The sequence below is a fragment of the Lynx canadensis genome, chromosome B1 (assembly GCF_007474595.2).
Source record: "Lynx canadensis isolate LIC74 chromosome B1, mLynCan4.pri.v2, whole genome shotgun sequence".
NCBI lineage: Eukaryota > Metazoa > Chordata > Mammalia > Carnivora > Felidae > Lynx > Lynx canadensis.
In genome coordinates, this window is record NC_044306.2 from 81392740 (window position 1) to 81407729 (window position 14990).

The 14990-nt window shown below is 46.0% G+C and overlaps 1 protein-coding gene across 4 annotated transcripts in view; it reads left to right on the forward strand.

Moving 5' to 3' along the window:
* Positions 1–299: 299 nt before the first annotated feature.
* The window catches only part of ZNF827 (zinc finger protein 827), a 174037-nt gene continuing 159346 nt past the window's right edge, over positions 300–14990 (forward strand). For all 4 annotated transcript variants that reach the window (XM_030312977.1, XM_030312982.2, XM_030312984.1 and 1 more), the window contains exon 1: positions 300–801. In XM_030312977.1, the coding sequence (XP_030168837.1) occupies positions 759–801 (43 nt within the window). In that variant the 5' untranslated portion in view covers positions 300–758. The remainder of the gene's footprint in view (positions 802–14990) is intronic.

Sequence of the window (14990 nt, forward strand, 5' to 3'; positions counted from 1 at the left end):
TCCATCCCACCCCCGCACGCGCGCCCCCCATTCTTTCCAGACGGAGCGGTTGCAAATCCCAGGCTGAGTCCGCCCTGGGAGCCTTAGGGCACCTTCCTCTTTGCTCTGCGTGTGTGTGTGTGTGTATGTGTGTGTGTGTGTGTGTGTGTGTGTGTGTGTGTGTGTGTGTCTAGCTCTCGCTCTTTCCCTCAGTCTGTGCCTCTGTGTATGTGTGAGTGTGTGTGTGACAGAGAGAGAGAGAGAGCGCGAGAGGAGAGAGAGAGCGAGAAAGAGAGAGAGAGAGAGCAAGAGAGCGAGCTGTGAGCTGTGCTGCCGCCGCCGCTGCCCTTTGATCCCGACATTAGTGTTAGGGGCTCGGAGACACAGAGCGCGGCCATAGACACCGCCGCACCGGCACTCATTTATTTATACCTCCCATCACACACGCGAGCATAGGACACACACACACTCACACCTATTAGATCCGTTTCCATTGAAGAATATTACGCTCGGGGACAAGCCAGGTGCACGACCAAAAAATTAAAAAAAAAAAAAAAAAAGGAAAAAAAAGAAAGGAAAGAAAAGAAGAGAACCCCTCATCTGGCTCCAGGAAACCAGCTTCAGCCCATTGCACACACCGGAGAGAAGGGGTTTCCCCCTGCCCGCCCGCCCGCCCCCCAACTACCTCCCCGCTCCTGCCAGTGTCTGCCTCTCTGCCCCCACGGGGGTTTATTTGATCTCACATTAACCAAGGAGGAGAATGTGAGAAAAGGGGGAAAATGCCCAGGAGGAAGCAGGAGCAGCCCAAGCGCCTTCCCTCACGTAAGTCATCCCTTCTCCACCTCCTCTCGTGCCATTTTCTCGCCCTCCCTCTCCTCTTTCCCCTCCGCAGCCTCCTCCGTTGTTTTCTGCATTAGTTTAGGGTTACAGAGGTGAAACTGACAAAGACACAGCCCGGGTTACTCCTCGTTTAGGTCTATGCTGAGGCAGCCATGTTGGTGATGATCAGCCCCGTGCCCTTTCTATTCTCTCTCTCTTTTTCTTTCTTTCTCTCACCCCCCCCTCTTTTTTTCCTTGAGATCGGGCTTTTTTTCCTTTCCCCTCCCCCTCCCCCTCCTCACTCCGGGTTGCTGGGGGGAGGGGGCAAGAGACGGGAGGAGGGGAGTAGTGTGGATGCCGGGTTTTTTTCTTTTTTTTAATGGGGGGGGGTGGTGGGAGAGGTTGGAATCTTTAAAAAAAAAAAAAAAATCCTTGTGGATCCCAGTGCCTGAGGGTGCGGGGGTCGGGGCGTGCGGAGGGCTGGGGGCCGTGACATGGCGTTTGGGGGTGTCGGGGCGAGGGCGCGCGGCCGCCCGCCGGCTACAGGATCCAGGGAGAGGTCCGTCTCCGGCTAAAGGTTGCGCCGGGGTTGGTCGGCCCCGGAGCCGCCGGCGGCAGCGGCGGCGGCGGCGGCAGGAGCAGGAGGAGGCGGAGGTGGAGGAGGCGGCGGCGGAGGAGGGGAGTCGGGGGCGGGCGAGGCGGGAGCGGCTGGGGAGGGTGTGGGGGCACCGCACACAAACACACCGGTACACACGCGCCGCCGGGCGGCTGCTCCCGCGGCGCCGGGGCGAGGGGGCGCGCCGGGGCGCGGGGGGCGCGGGGCGGCCGGGCGGGGGGCGAGGCCGGGCAGCGGCGGGCGGATGTGGGGTGCGGGAGCTGCGCCGAGGCGGAGGCAGGAGGCAGGGCGGCTCGCGGCGCGCGAGGTCCCTGCAGAGCCGAGGGGAGGGAGGAGCAGGGCTCCTGGCCGCAATAAAATGCGGGGTCAGTCGGAGCAGACGGAGCCAGGCGAGACTCGGGCTCTCAGACCCCCCTCCCCGGCGAGCCTGAGCAGAGTCCAGGACTAAAGTGCATCACAACCCTCCCCGGCTGCAGCCACACACACCAACTGGAGACACACACCCGCCGGCACGGCCCGGTCCCCTTCCCCTCCTCCACCCGCGCCCCCGGTCCCTCTCCGCCCTCCCTCCGGCTTTTCTTTGCTAGACTCTTAACTTTTCCCCCACTCCCTCTCCAGCTCCCGCCCCCCCCACCCCAATCTTTCTCCGCTTTGAGTGTTCCGAGATGCTGCTAAAGCTAAAAGTGAAGGAGAAAGAAGCAACTAAAAATATCCCCCGGGGCCGCCCGGCTCCTTGAATGCAGGGAGGAGGGGGCAGGGGAGAAGGCGTGGGGCGGGGTGACGGGGAGGAGGGGACGCCGGAGGCGCCGGAGGGAGGGGTCGGGGGAGACCGAGGGTCAATTTCTTCTCTCTCCCCCCGCACTGCTCCCCTCTCCCGGCGGTTTGGCGCTGCTTGGAGCCCGATCCTGCAAAACCCGGGCTGGGGGCGGGAGCGGAGCCGGAGCGCCCGCCCGCCTGGGTGTCAGGCCGACGTGGTCGGTCACCTGAAGTTCACGGAGGGTGGGGGAAGGGTTAAGGTTATGGTGTCTCGGGCTCGGGTTGTGTGTGAGCTTGTGCGTTTCCGCTGCAGACAGGCAGCTCGATCGATCTCCCCCTCGCGAAATATCCGCGGCGGTGCCTGCCCGGGGGGACGGGCAGGGGGCGCGGGCTGCTCGGGCCGAGCGCCCCCGCCGCTCCGTGTCACCCGGGCCGCGGCCGGAGTGGCGAGCAAGGGCACTTGCAGGCAGCCCGCTCCGCAAACATTCCTCTTTCTTTCCCCTTCCCGGTACGCCGGAGTCGACGCACAGGGCTTGGGTTGTGCTTTTTTCCCCTTCCTTTAAAAAAAAAAAAAAATGCCCCTGTGCAGTCCTTTCTTCGCCTGCCCGCTAGAGGTTCTGAGGATAATATCACATATGTAATATATATGCACATAAAATCACTCGCAGGCGGCTGCGTGTGTAGGGAAATTTTGCGCGAGGGAAGAGAAGGCGGCGGAGTCGGGGAGGGCGAGTTGGGAGGCTCCGCGCTGCGATTCACAGAAAACTCGCAGCAGTTGGTGGAAGAGTGTGTGCGTGCACATGGCCGGTCGGCCAGTTCCCAGCTCTTTTCGGGGGCGTGTGGCGGGGGAGGGAGAGGAGGCAGGAATCCTGGGGGGGGGGGGGTCGGGGGAGGCTTGCCCTGCTCGGACAAAATGGGCTTCAGTGTTCTCTGCGAACTTGCCCTTAGATGGCAACTTTGGGAGCTGATGAGCTTGTGTGCGAAAACCAGGACGGTGAGGTTATTTGGTCATTTTCCTTTCTTCTCTTCTCCCCCCTGCTTAAAAAAAAAAAATGTTGGCGGGGTTAGAGGGAGGGTAGGAGAGGAGAAGGGATTTATCTGTTTTCGGCTCTGACGGAGATGGAACGCCTTCCCTCCCGTTGTGTGTAGCGCATTCGGGCAGCTGCAGCCTGCCCTGCTGGTGACCTTGACCCTGACCTCGTGCGACTACCCTCTCCGTCTGAGAGGAAATTCAGGCTCCATTTTAGCTCGTATGCCTGGTGGGCCTCTCCTGCTTGCTGGTGCCTGGTGATTAAGTTATATTTTAAGAGTGGACTCTCCCACCCTGTTCTCTAATTGAATACGGTTATCCACTCAACTTAAAAAAAAACAAAAAACAAAAAAAATCAACTCCTTCTAGTCACATAAAGCCACTTTTAGTGAAGTAAGAAGCAATTACCTTTTTGGAAACACCGTAAATGTCCCTGTAGTTTTTAAAGGGAAGCCTAATTTGCAAAGCTTTTCCACTTACCTTTTTGTGGATGTGTGCTGCCTGTTCTAAGCATGGTTTACACATGTTTTGTAAGCAATTTGCATTTGGACTAAGGAATTTCTGGGCAAATGGTGTATTTTGCAATTCAGACACTGTAACCCAAGGCTTCCTAAGTGCTGAGTGAGTCTTAAAGAAACTTGCAGTGGTGGGGAGATATAATAAATATTGACTTTGATAAAATTAGTGTTAATTCATATTTAATGTAGAATATAACTGTAGTCTTAAGACTTCATTGTAATGCTAAATTCTTTATTTGTTTATTTATATGAGGGGAGGATTTTGCCTTAACCTGGAGAACTTTTTTGTACAGAGTTAAAATATAGTAACTCTGGGACTGATAGAAGTCATCTCAGGGTTTTAAGAAGTTATACAGTGGCACATTTTAACCTTGACCCTGAAAGAAAGGAGCGATGTGTATAATTTAGGGGGGAGGGTCGTTAGAGGGGGAATGTGATGGGGAAGTTTGCTTTTGAAGCCAAACACAGAAGTGGCTAATAGACACTATTAATATAGCTTTAAGAATCTAGAGAACCTGTAAACACACATTTAAAATTAGAAGTAGAATACAAATTAGAATACAAAAAAGAAATTGGTGAAAACTGAATCTATACAAACTTCAAAGTGCTTTCTACTTTCCCTTAGGCCCGCCCCCTCGCCTCAGCCCCCTCATCAACCACTGCTACTAATAGACTTAATGTGCAGAACCTATTTTTCTGTTATTAGATATACTACTAGCCAGGCATGTCGTGGATTGACAAGGTCTCCCACTCTACAGCATAGACACCAGGGAACCTGGAAGCTCCACCCTCAAGTAGATTAGTCCTGGAAATCCAGACTAGCACTTGGTACTATCTGATACCGAGTCTGGGGTGCGTCTCAGCCCCTGGCACGGAGTTCCAGCAATTCCCCAGGCTGGGCTTTGGCCTGCTAAGGTTTCCTAGCTCCTTCTGTTCAACTAGACACCCATGGGACTGTTCAGAACCGAATTAGCCTTGGGGATGGGTGAGCCATTAACCTGACACTACTAACCTAAGCGTTAGATTTCTGATTTAAAATGCTACATAGTCATTTTCTCCTGATCCTCAGAAGTAAGAGAGAGAGAGTGTGTGTGTGTGTGTGTGTGTGTGTGTGTGTTTGTTTCTGTTATATGGGCCTCATACATATGCAGAAAAAAAAAATAGCCTGTCCTATACAGTTGAGTGGTGATTCTACTGGCCACAAATCAAAAACAAGTTCTGCACTAGCTTTTGGAGGTGACCTCCAGCAAAGGGTGTTAAACCTAAACTATTTTTGAGAAGTGGCTTTAAAAATTATTACTCAAAATAAAGCCTTTATTTCTTGGCCTAGACCAATATTACCATTATGATTCTGCTGCTCTTGATGGCTCTTTTATAAAAGTTCTTTTCACCAGCAGGGTCCAATACCATGTTCAAAAAAAAAGTCCTAGAGATCCTCTGAAGCATACCATGTGCTTATCTGTAGCAGAATCCCAAACTGCATACCTTAAAAATGTTTGTCGGTCTAAGAAAGAGGAAGAGGGGGAAAGTGATACTGTGACTGTTTGCCAGGCCTGGGGCTCAGCACTTTCTAAACATCACTACATTTGGGATCACTAACTGAGGAGGGAAACGGTCAGGAAGGGCTTTCTCTTGTGTTTGTTACATCTGTAAATCCTTTTACCATTGGCGCCATCAGCACTTTTAAGATTTCCTCATTAGCTTCAACTTACCCATGAACATGTATGAGTTCAGATCCTATTATATTTATCATTGGAAATCTGCCTGATGCTTATTCCCAGGGGGGAGCACAAAGGAAAAGTTAATGGAACAGTTGTTTTGTTATTCTAGTATTTTCATTGTTTACTCAGTTGTGGGTCAAGACGTTATTGTGTTCTTCATTAACAAAACTTTAAAAATCATCTCTTGCTTTCTAGTAAATGTGGGAAGCAAAATGACAGCAAAGCAGCAGAAGCCCTTATATTTATATTTTTCCATGTCTTTTTATGTCTATTGGAAGAGAAGGGGTAGAAGGTTTAACTCTTTCCCCTACTTGGTCTTACTATTTTTTTTCAGTGACGAGGCACTTCCTCCTGACTATGACAGGAACCACAGGGAAAAATTTTGAGTCTGAAGCAATAAAATATTTCACTGCTCGTGTCAGGCAGAGCTAATGATTCTGAAGTACCACACAGCAGGCTAGGTTGATGCTGGGCAGTAATGTTCATCTGTTCTCCTAAAGGAAATCCGTGTATTCCTGATATAGCAAGTAGGTTACACTGAACTTTCTTGTTAAAATAAGGAAGACAGTTCAAAATCACATTCCTTCTAATGCTTCAAAATAGTTTCAAGTAAAAAAAATTGATTTTTAATTTATCTATGTGCTGCCATCTTGCTCTGGAGATGCCACAGCTGGTGTGAGTTGACAAGTCCTCAAGCACAAAGTGTTAATAAATCACGCTAGAGCAGTATAAATTGGACAGCCGTCGGCCAGGGTCAGAGCTGGCTGTGCAGTTGAGTTTTTAGAGCCTTTGAATGGCCTCTATTAGGAGAGGTCCAAAGGAGGTGTGGAAAATCTCTGTCTTGCGAGGCTTATAAAATTAGGTGGACAAAGGCTGCGGAAACACCCAAGGGACAGTGTTGTGTTGGTGGAGCAACCGGGCAGGCTTCTCTTGGGGTCAAAAGGTGGCTTAAAATACAAGGAGTCCTATTAATGTCAAGAGGTTCTCGTAGGGAAGACTGGGTTTGTTGAATCGTGTGCTGCTCGGCTGGGCTGGTAAACCAGTTTATTTAGTAATCCCGGTAGTTTGAGTTCAGACGGGGTCAGTGTGAATCGGTTTGACAAAAGAGAAAAACTCACCCAGTGTCACTCGCCCCGGTCACTTGCGTGCAGAGTGGTGTCCTTGGACGCAAAGAGGACAAGGTGTGAAGGAGTGGTGGTGAAGCCCACGCGGCCACTGTGTGTAACAAGGCTCCCTCGGTTTCTGTGACTGGTCGGCAGTGCCGTCTGTGAAAGCATAGTCCTGAGAGTAGGTTAATGTATCCTTTCCCCTTCCTGGTGGGGAGTTGCCTGGTCTCTCTTCCATTCTTCTTTTTTGAAGTAAGTACCCGCTGGAGCATTAGGACAGGAGGATGGAAAAACAAACACAACAGGCTGGCGCTGATATCTGCATTCTGAGTGATGTATTAGTAATTTTCTATAATTTAATCAGACTGATCGCAGAACGAGATAATGATGGTATGACCTAAAAAATAGGACGTTTGGGGGCGTTCAAGGCTTTCTAGCATAAGGTTTTACTAGACCATGGGCTTTGTGGTGAAGGAATAGATTCTAAGTTTTCTCTTATCGGAAAGAAATTCAGACCAGGCCTAGTTCTGGTAAGACGTGTGAGTTTTTTTGTTTTGTTTTGTTTTTTTTCTATCAGCTTTTTATTACTACTGTATTTTGGCTTAGTTAAGATACTCTAGAATCACGTTTTTTAGATAGAGATTATAAATGAAGATGCTGTGTCCTGTTTTTGATGTATTCTCTTCTGTTCCCTACTTTGCTAGGTGCAGCTCAGTAATTCACACCATTGAGGGCCAAGTGTACAAAATACTTTATGGTTCATGGTAGCTGAAGTGTCTTCTGTCATATTTTACAAGAAACTAATGTGCAAAGTACAGACCCTAGAAATAGCCAGGAATACTCGCTAGGCTGAAGTTGCCAGCTGCTTTCTCTCTTCTGCTCTGGGGCAAGTTCTGTGTTTCTGTCCTCTGTCTGTAAATTACATTTTTTATGATATCAGAGAATAGCGTATGACTAGGTGCTGAAGCAGGGGCCTCTCAGATGACTCTCATCATTCCCCAAGGACCCACCTTTGGGATAGAATTGCTGTAGTTACAAGGTAGTTTCATAAATTAAAATCAGACTTGGGCTTGATACTAATCTTTAGCTGCATGGGTGCATATTCCTGTTTATTTTATAAAAGTCAGCTTCACTGCCATGTATACACACACATAGAGGCTGCACTGTAGCTAATTTTATAAAATGTACAGTGATACACGCCCACGGTCTGAGATCAGCATGTGGCCTTTAGCAACTCTGCTTTTCACAGACTGACCCAGGGTTATATTAAATACAGCAGATTCTGTGTGCCTAAAAAGGATATTGTTTCCAGCCGTCCATTCCCTTCTTATTAAAAAACAACCTCCACCACTGAAGTTCTGTCTCTAGAGTTCTTAAGTGACTAAGGCTTGGGTATTCATTGCTTCTGTTTTTGAGAAAGTCCAAATTCAGCCAGGTTCTGTCTATCAGCAACGAAGAAATGCGTGGACCTTCTCTGAAGCTTGAGCCTGAAAAAGGAAACCCTAAAATAATCTGTCTCTCTCTTTCTCTCTCTCTCTCTGTCTCTGTCTCTGTCTCTCTCTCTCTCTCTCTCTCTCTCTTTCTCTGTCTTTCTTGTAATTCCAGCACAGGTCACACAAGTGGTTAGACCCCATTAGAAATTGGGCTGGAGAAAAAAAGGCAAGGAGTGAGAGACCAGAGGATCTCAGGGTGGGTTGTTTTGAGTACTCTGAAGAAGTTGGCCTTCAAAGGGGACCAGAGAAGACCAGGGGAAAATGAACTTTTACAGGATTGACCAGCAGCACTCTGCTTATCTGAGCTTTCAAGACAAGCTACTGTACTTGTGGAAGGGTGCTGGATTTTTCTAACGTTCTATAGTGCTCGTTTCTTAAGTTGTCTGGCAGGATATTTGAAAAAGCTTTTGTTGCTTTTTGTAATGACAAGGAGAACATATCATGTGACTTTGTCCTCTTTTCACTATGTCTACCGTATATGGTACAACTTAAGTGAAAATAGAACACACGTGCTTCAAGTTCATGGTGGTTAAATGTACAGGCTCTGGCACCAGGCTGTTCAGAACCCAGCTCTGGCACTGACTTGCTGTGTGACCTCAGGGACATTACTTAACTTCGCCGTCTTTGGTTTCTTCATCTCTCAATAGTGATGAGAGTTCCTCTATCATAGGGTTCTTGTAAGGTTTGATTGATAAATATCAGTATCGATATTGATAAATATCAGTAATATATGCACACATGAATCCATGCCTAGTTAGTGCCTGCTGCATAGAAAGAGCACAAGAAATATCAGCCCTTATTATGTATATGAAATAAGTTTCCATTTGCTTAGATTGTGATTAGACTACAGGCATTTCTGACCCAGGACTTTTTGGTGATTTCTGTGTTTAAAAAAATTTTTTTCCGTATCTCTCATCAGAGTGATGAGTAATAATGTGATATGGTAAAATTCTTTTATCAGGCTGTTAAAATAGGCTTGACTAATATTGTTTCATAGGCGAACAATATTACACTAGACTTTTACTGTGGGAACATGTTCGGTGTGTGTGATTTGACCTGAATTACATCTAAACTGTGTAATAATCATATGAATTATGACTGGGTTTTACTGTGAAGTAAGGACAATAAATCCATGCTCACAGACTTATAGTGAGATTCAAATGGGAAAATAGGTATTTAATAAATGTTTATTTATTCATTTATTCAACAGTCAGTCCACTGATTAAAATTACCCAGGGGAAATTTATATTGGTTTTTCCATGTGTTATTTAGGTAGTTTAAATTTTGCACCAAAGAAGGAAAGTCAGGGTCTGTTGTTTTTAATTGCAGAGAACCAGGCCAAGAGAACACATTAAATTAATTTTAAATGAAGAATTCAGGTGTGTGTGTGTGTGTGTGTGTGTGTTGTGTGTGGGAGATAGATCATATCAGAGGTTACAAGCTAGTGGCCTACCGATGTGTTTTGCCCCACACAGTATGTTTAAAAACTTGAGACAGCATTTGGAAATGGGTGGTTTCACATAAAAATCCAAATTTCTAGCTTCTTTTGAAAACTTGGAAGAGCCAGCAGCACGGGGCCCACCTCCCCACATGGCAGCAATCTGCTACAGTCGGTGGCGGCTGTCTCCCTTCCCCGGGCATGTGCTCGACAGTCTGCCACGGTTCCTACCACTCTGCTGCCGTGTCCCCGTCTGCATGTACACCTGCCCACCTCCCTCATGTATATTCCTGCCCGGCCCCTGCAGGCCTTTGGATTAGAAACCGTCCTACATTCTTCAACATTCAGTGATCTTTTAATTCATCGTTGAGGCTAAAGTATTGTAAGCCACATTCTATGGCAGTAGTAAGAAGCAGTATAGGGTGGGGATTAAGATCCTGGTCCCAGGGATGCATGAGATCCGTCCTGGCTGCACCACATTTTAGCCTTGACCTTGGCAAGTTACTGCAGTCTCTGCCTGTTTTCACATCTGTAAAATGGGGGAACATTGTAGGTCCTATGGGAACTGAGTTCACACAAGTTGGTATTTAGATTCGTGTCTGGCACAGAGTATATGCACGATACATGCTGGCCATGTTAATAGACAAGAGGTGTAAATTCATTTCAACTAAGGATCCCAGTAAGATGGCTCTAACTGTGCTGTGTAATCAGTCAAAGACAACTACTGCTGCCTCTAAGTTTCTGATCACCATTAGCCAACACCGTGGTTCTCAACACTGGCTGCGTGTTAGAATCACCTGGGAGATTAAAAAATTGCAAACACCCCCAGCAATTTAAATTTGATGGCTCAGAATGGAACCTGGGCATGGACGTTCTTAAAAAGTTCTCTGACCGATTTGAATGGATAGCCAGTGTTGAACTTACCAGAACTCCCACTCTGGGTGGATGCCATTTCAGCCAAAAATAAAGACATGTTGAGCCTAGCAGCTTATTAACAATAATTTGTTTGACTTTTAAAACCCTGGAAATAGCTCATGGACCTGAGTAATTGACTTCACTCCTCCAGGTTGAAGTCAGAGAGAGGCTCAGGGAGGAACCTGCACTAGGCAAGAGACAAGGACTCCAGTCTTCTCTGTCCACTGTCCCCCTACGGTCATCGGGGTTTCTCACTAGCTTTGTGACTTCGGGCAAGTCACTGAACCTCTCTGGTCTTACCTCGCACCATCTTGTAAAATGGATAATAGTAGATCACCCACGCTTCCTATTTATGTTATATCTTATTGTTCACAAAGCATTTTCACTGATATCATCTGCCTACAAGCAAACAGGAAAGACTCCTCCCACCAGTTGGACAGAAGTAGAAACAGAGCCATGGAGAGGGAGAAACTAGCTTGAGGTCACCTGTGTCTGCACTATCAAGGGCTGGACCATCTACTGGTCTTCTGAGGCCCACTGCGTCTCTGAGGACTTCAAAACCTTCCTGGGGCCCTACACAGGAAGGACATGCCTTTGCCACCTGCACTTCCATTCAGGGACCTTCCTCTACAGGTGCCGATGGAGCACGTCACTCTGTGATTCGTGAGAACTTGTGCCACCGATAGTATTTCTTTCCTCAAAGATTTAGGCTAAGCTGAGGGTAAGAGAATGAGAGTCACATGCCGTGACACTTTCTGGGGTCTGAATTACGTGCTCCATATGGAGAACACTGCTTTCGTGTAATGGCCTAGAATTATAGTTGTCTTCTAATCTGTGCTTGTTTGGCCCTACTTGTTAACCCAACAGTCCTCTCTACAGCATGAAACACAGCTGTATTTAGAAGGAAACAAAGTGTGGGACACCCTCTGCTTCAGGAAATATTCCTGAAATGTGCTGCATGATTTCTCCCTTCTAGGGGGAAGCAAACCTCAAATGATAATTTACTGCATTTTAATCTGAACTAAGAAAGAGGGGAATTAAATTATAGTGAGCTGTTTTCTGACACTGATAAGGAGAGAAATTTCATGATCGAGAAGTGGGGTTGGGTTGGCTGGACCACTAGATCACATTTAGAGAGAACTGCTCTGCACCAAAGGCTACTTGAATACTTGCAGAGAGCTGAGGAAATATATACAAAAGAAAATACAGAAGTACCGTACAAGTCTTTGAAATGTGACTTAAGTGTACTTCATCAGACTGGAGCCATAGAAATCACAGATATGAGTTCTGCTTATTAATTTATTTTTTAAAGTCTATATTGGCTTTTAATGGCAAACGCAGTGCCGGCTCAGTGTAAATAATTAAAACTATGTAGAAATATTCAAAGTAAAGCATGAAAGTCCCCTTTCCCAACTTTCACCCCCAGAGATAACCACTATTAATAGATAACAAGCAAAAAGATAATAAGGAACACTTAAAATTCAGCCTTCATTCGAAAAATGGATGCATTTCAGCAGAGTTGGCTGAGTTAATTCAAGTACTGAATTCAGAACAAGGGTGGCAACACTGGTCTTGTAAACTGATTAGATCACATCTGTAAATTGAATGCCAAATTGAGTGCCCCAATTTAAAGGGGGAAATTGATAAACTACTCACCAGAAGGGAGGCAACTAGAGTCTAGGTTCTTGAATTCCTTGTATAAGGAATTAATTATTGAGACAATTGGGAGTGCTTAATTTGAAGCTAAGAGTGAAGTTAGATAACAATCATGCCTGGTAACTACACTCAAATATATAAAGTTCTGTCAAGCGATAAAGGGAGTGAACTTACTCTGAATTGTCATTCATCTTAAATTCTTAGTTTGGGTCTGCTGATACTTGTTTAATTGATTGGTTGGTTGATTGACTGATTGATTGATTGATTCATTCATTCATTCAAGCAGCAGTAACTGAGTGCTCTGTGCCAGGGAGTAGGGATCAGTGGAGTTGAATAGAGCGTGGTCCCTGCTTGCAAGGATCTCAGAGCCAAGTGGGCACAGAAAGAGGTGAAACAAATAATTAAAATTCGGCTTGAAAGGTATTTTCATAGATTTATGAAATGCTGACCAGAAAACAGAGACTAGGACCAAGAGGATAGAAGTTATAGGGAAGATCACTGATTTTTAAAGATAAGGGCCTGTTGAATAAATACAACTGTGCAAAAATGAAAGATCTTGTGTTTACCAAGAAGCTCGTTCAACCACCTGGCAGGGGTGGTTTTCAGGTAAAGAGGAGTGGGATGGGAGGAGACAACGCTGACTTACATTGAAATCATTTAATATTATGAAAAAGAGTTCTCTAAAGCAAATGCTGCTTTGTTTGGTTTCTGTCGTGAAGTGGGAGATCTATACCTACCACGGAGCAAAACCTCCCTCGGTATGCTGAATTGAAAGTCTTTTGGGAATAAGGAAGGACATATGTCAACACACATGGTGTCACATTAGAGCAGTGAGGGCATGGTCCGCTGAGAGTTGTAGTCCCTACTGGGTGCTCATTCATTAAGAAAAAGTTTTGAGCATTTATGTGACTTGTAGAAATTGTACAGATTGCAGCCCCTGCGGACAGTTCTTTGAAATGTTGACACAAAACAAGCACAGAGGATAAGCACAAATCAATGTGCTAACAAGTGCAAGACAATATAATATGAATTAGAAGTGTAAATGTTCGAGGAAACCCAGTGGGAGTGATGGGTAAGATTCCTGAAGAGGAGTGACACTTAAAACATCCTTAAGGAAGGGATGCATTTAGATCTTGAGAAGAGAGGAGAGAACATTCTAAGCAGAAGAAATGACATTAGCCAAAAGAGGGTGAAATAAGCCAAAAGTATGTGGGAGACACTAAGAAGTTGAATCAAAAGGGTTATATTGGTGATGTAAGGATAGGAGGCAGGAAAAATGTAGTAGGAGCTGGTCCAGATGATAAGAGATTAGGATTACTAAATTTTGTAGTTTGGATACAATACAAAATCAGCTGTGAAATGTAGTAGTTTCTTTCACTGTGATGACAAGTGACATGGGAGCGGGTGGCCTGAAGGAGCAAAAATGGCCTTTTTTATGCAGGGAGGGCTGTTGAAAAACCGAAGATCCATGGATGGCACAGATGCTGCTTTGAAGTTGTCTCTGGAAGAGCCTGCCGGCGATGGGCTTCTCTGGGGCCAGTGCTGGAGGCCCTCAGCCAGGGCTCACCCCATGCCTCTTGCCCCTTCCTCACCTCTTTGGTTTTCTTTGGCAAAGAAAGCTCTAATGCAGTGCTTCCCTTTCAAAGCTGTGAAGTAGTGCTGTTTACAAAAAGTAACACATCGAACATTTATACACAGATAAGAAAAGATAATGGTAAAATGAACACCTGTAAACCTACTGCCCAATCTAACACTTTTCAACCCTATCAGACTTCTAACGTGCCCTTCGCCTGCTACCTGTCCCCATTATTCTGAGTTTTCTGCTTATCGTACCCCTAGCTTTACCCTGTTTGGTTTTGCATGTATTCTGCACCTTGGTTTTCCACTCAATGGTGATCTTTGTGAGATTTATCCACACTGATGCTTGTAGTTGTAGTGAGTTCATTTTCACTGCTCTCTAGTGTTATACTGCAGAACCATATTATAAGGGGTGTATGGTTTGTTTCTACTTCTTGCTATTATGGACCGTGCTGCTGTGAACATGCATGCACATATCACTTTGTCTTGAGGGACTGTCAAGCTCATAGCGTAAGATATGGATTTTCCAAAATTTTAATTCTTGCTGGCAAGCTTGAATTTTATCATTGGCTACAAATACTGTCAGTTTTTCCTTAAAGTATCAGCCTTACTTCATTTCCAAGAAATAGTGTGCCAGGTACCCCAATTTTTTTTTAAGTTTATTTATTTATTTTGAGAGAGAGGAGAGAGACAGTGTGTGCCCAAGTGGGGGAGGGGCAGAGAGAGAGGGAGAGAGAGAGAATCCGAAGCAGGCTCTGTGTCGTCAGTGCAGAGCCTGACGCAGGGCTGGAATGCACGAACCATGAGATCATGACCTGAACCTAAGTTGGACGCCCAACTGACCGCTTGGCGCCCCTGGATACCCAAATTTGAATGACCGTAGTTTGTCAGTTACGCTTTCAGTCAAAAGTGATGTTCCATGAAAAAAGTGGCTGGTTCACCTCTCAACTAAATCACAGATTTACTTTTCCTTGAGACAGCCATCACACTTTAGTGATGGCAGAAGTGCTTCATGGACACATTTCATTACATATCATATTCAAAAGGTGTTTCCTCAGGGCTCAGTCTTTAAGAAAATTAATAATCTTTGCTGCTGCTTCATCAAAGACATTCTTGGGTGAAATGGACCTGGTTATTTTGGGGTGTGTGTGTGTATGTTTTACTCTGAGTGTGTGGCAGTGAAGAATACAATGATTCCTAGTGTGGCTTGGTGTTACTGCCTTGATTGGAGCTAAGGAGCCAGAATTTTACCCATCATTGCTTTTGTATCATCATTGCAAATGTCAATAGAGTGAAAAGGGCAAATAACATCTTATGAATTCTTATGAAAACAATTTTGATCTTGAGGACCCTTGAAAGGGTCTC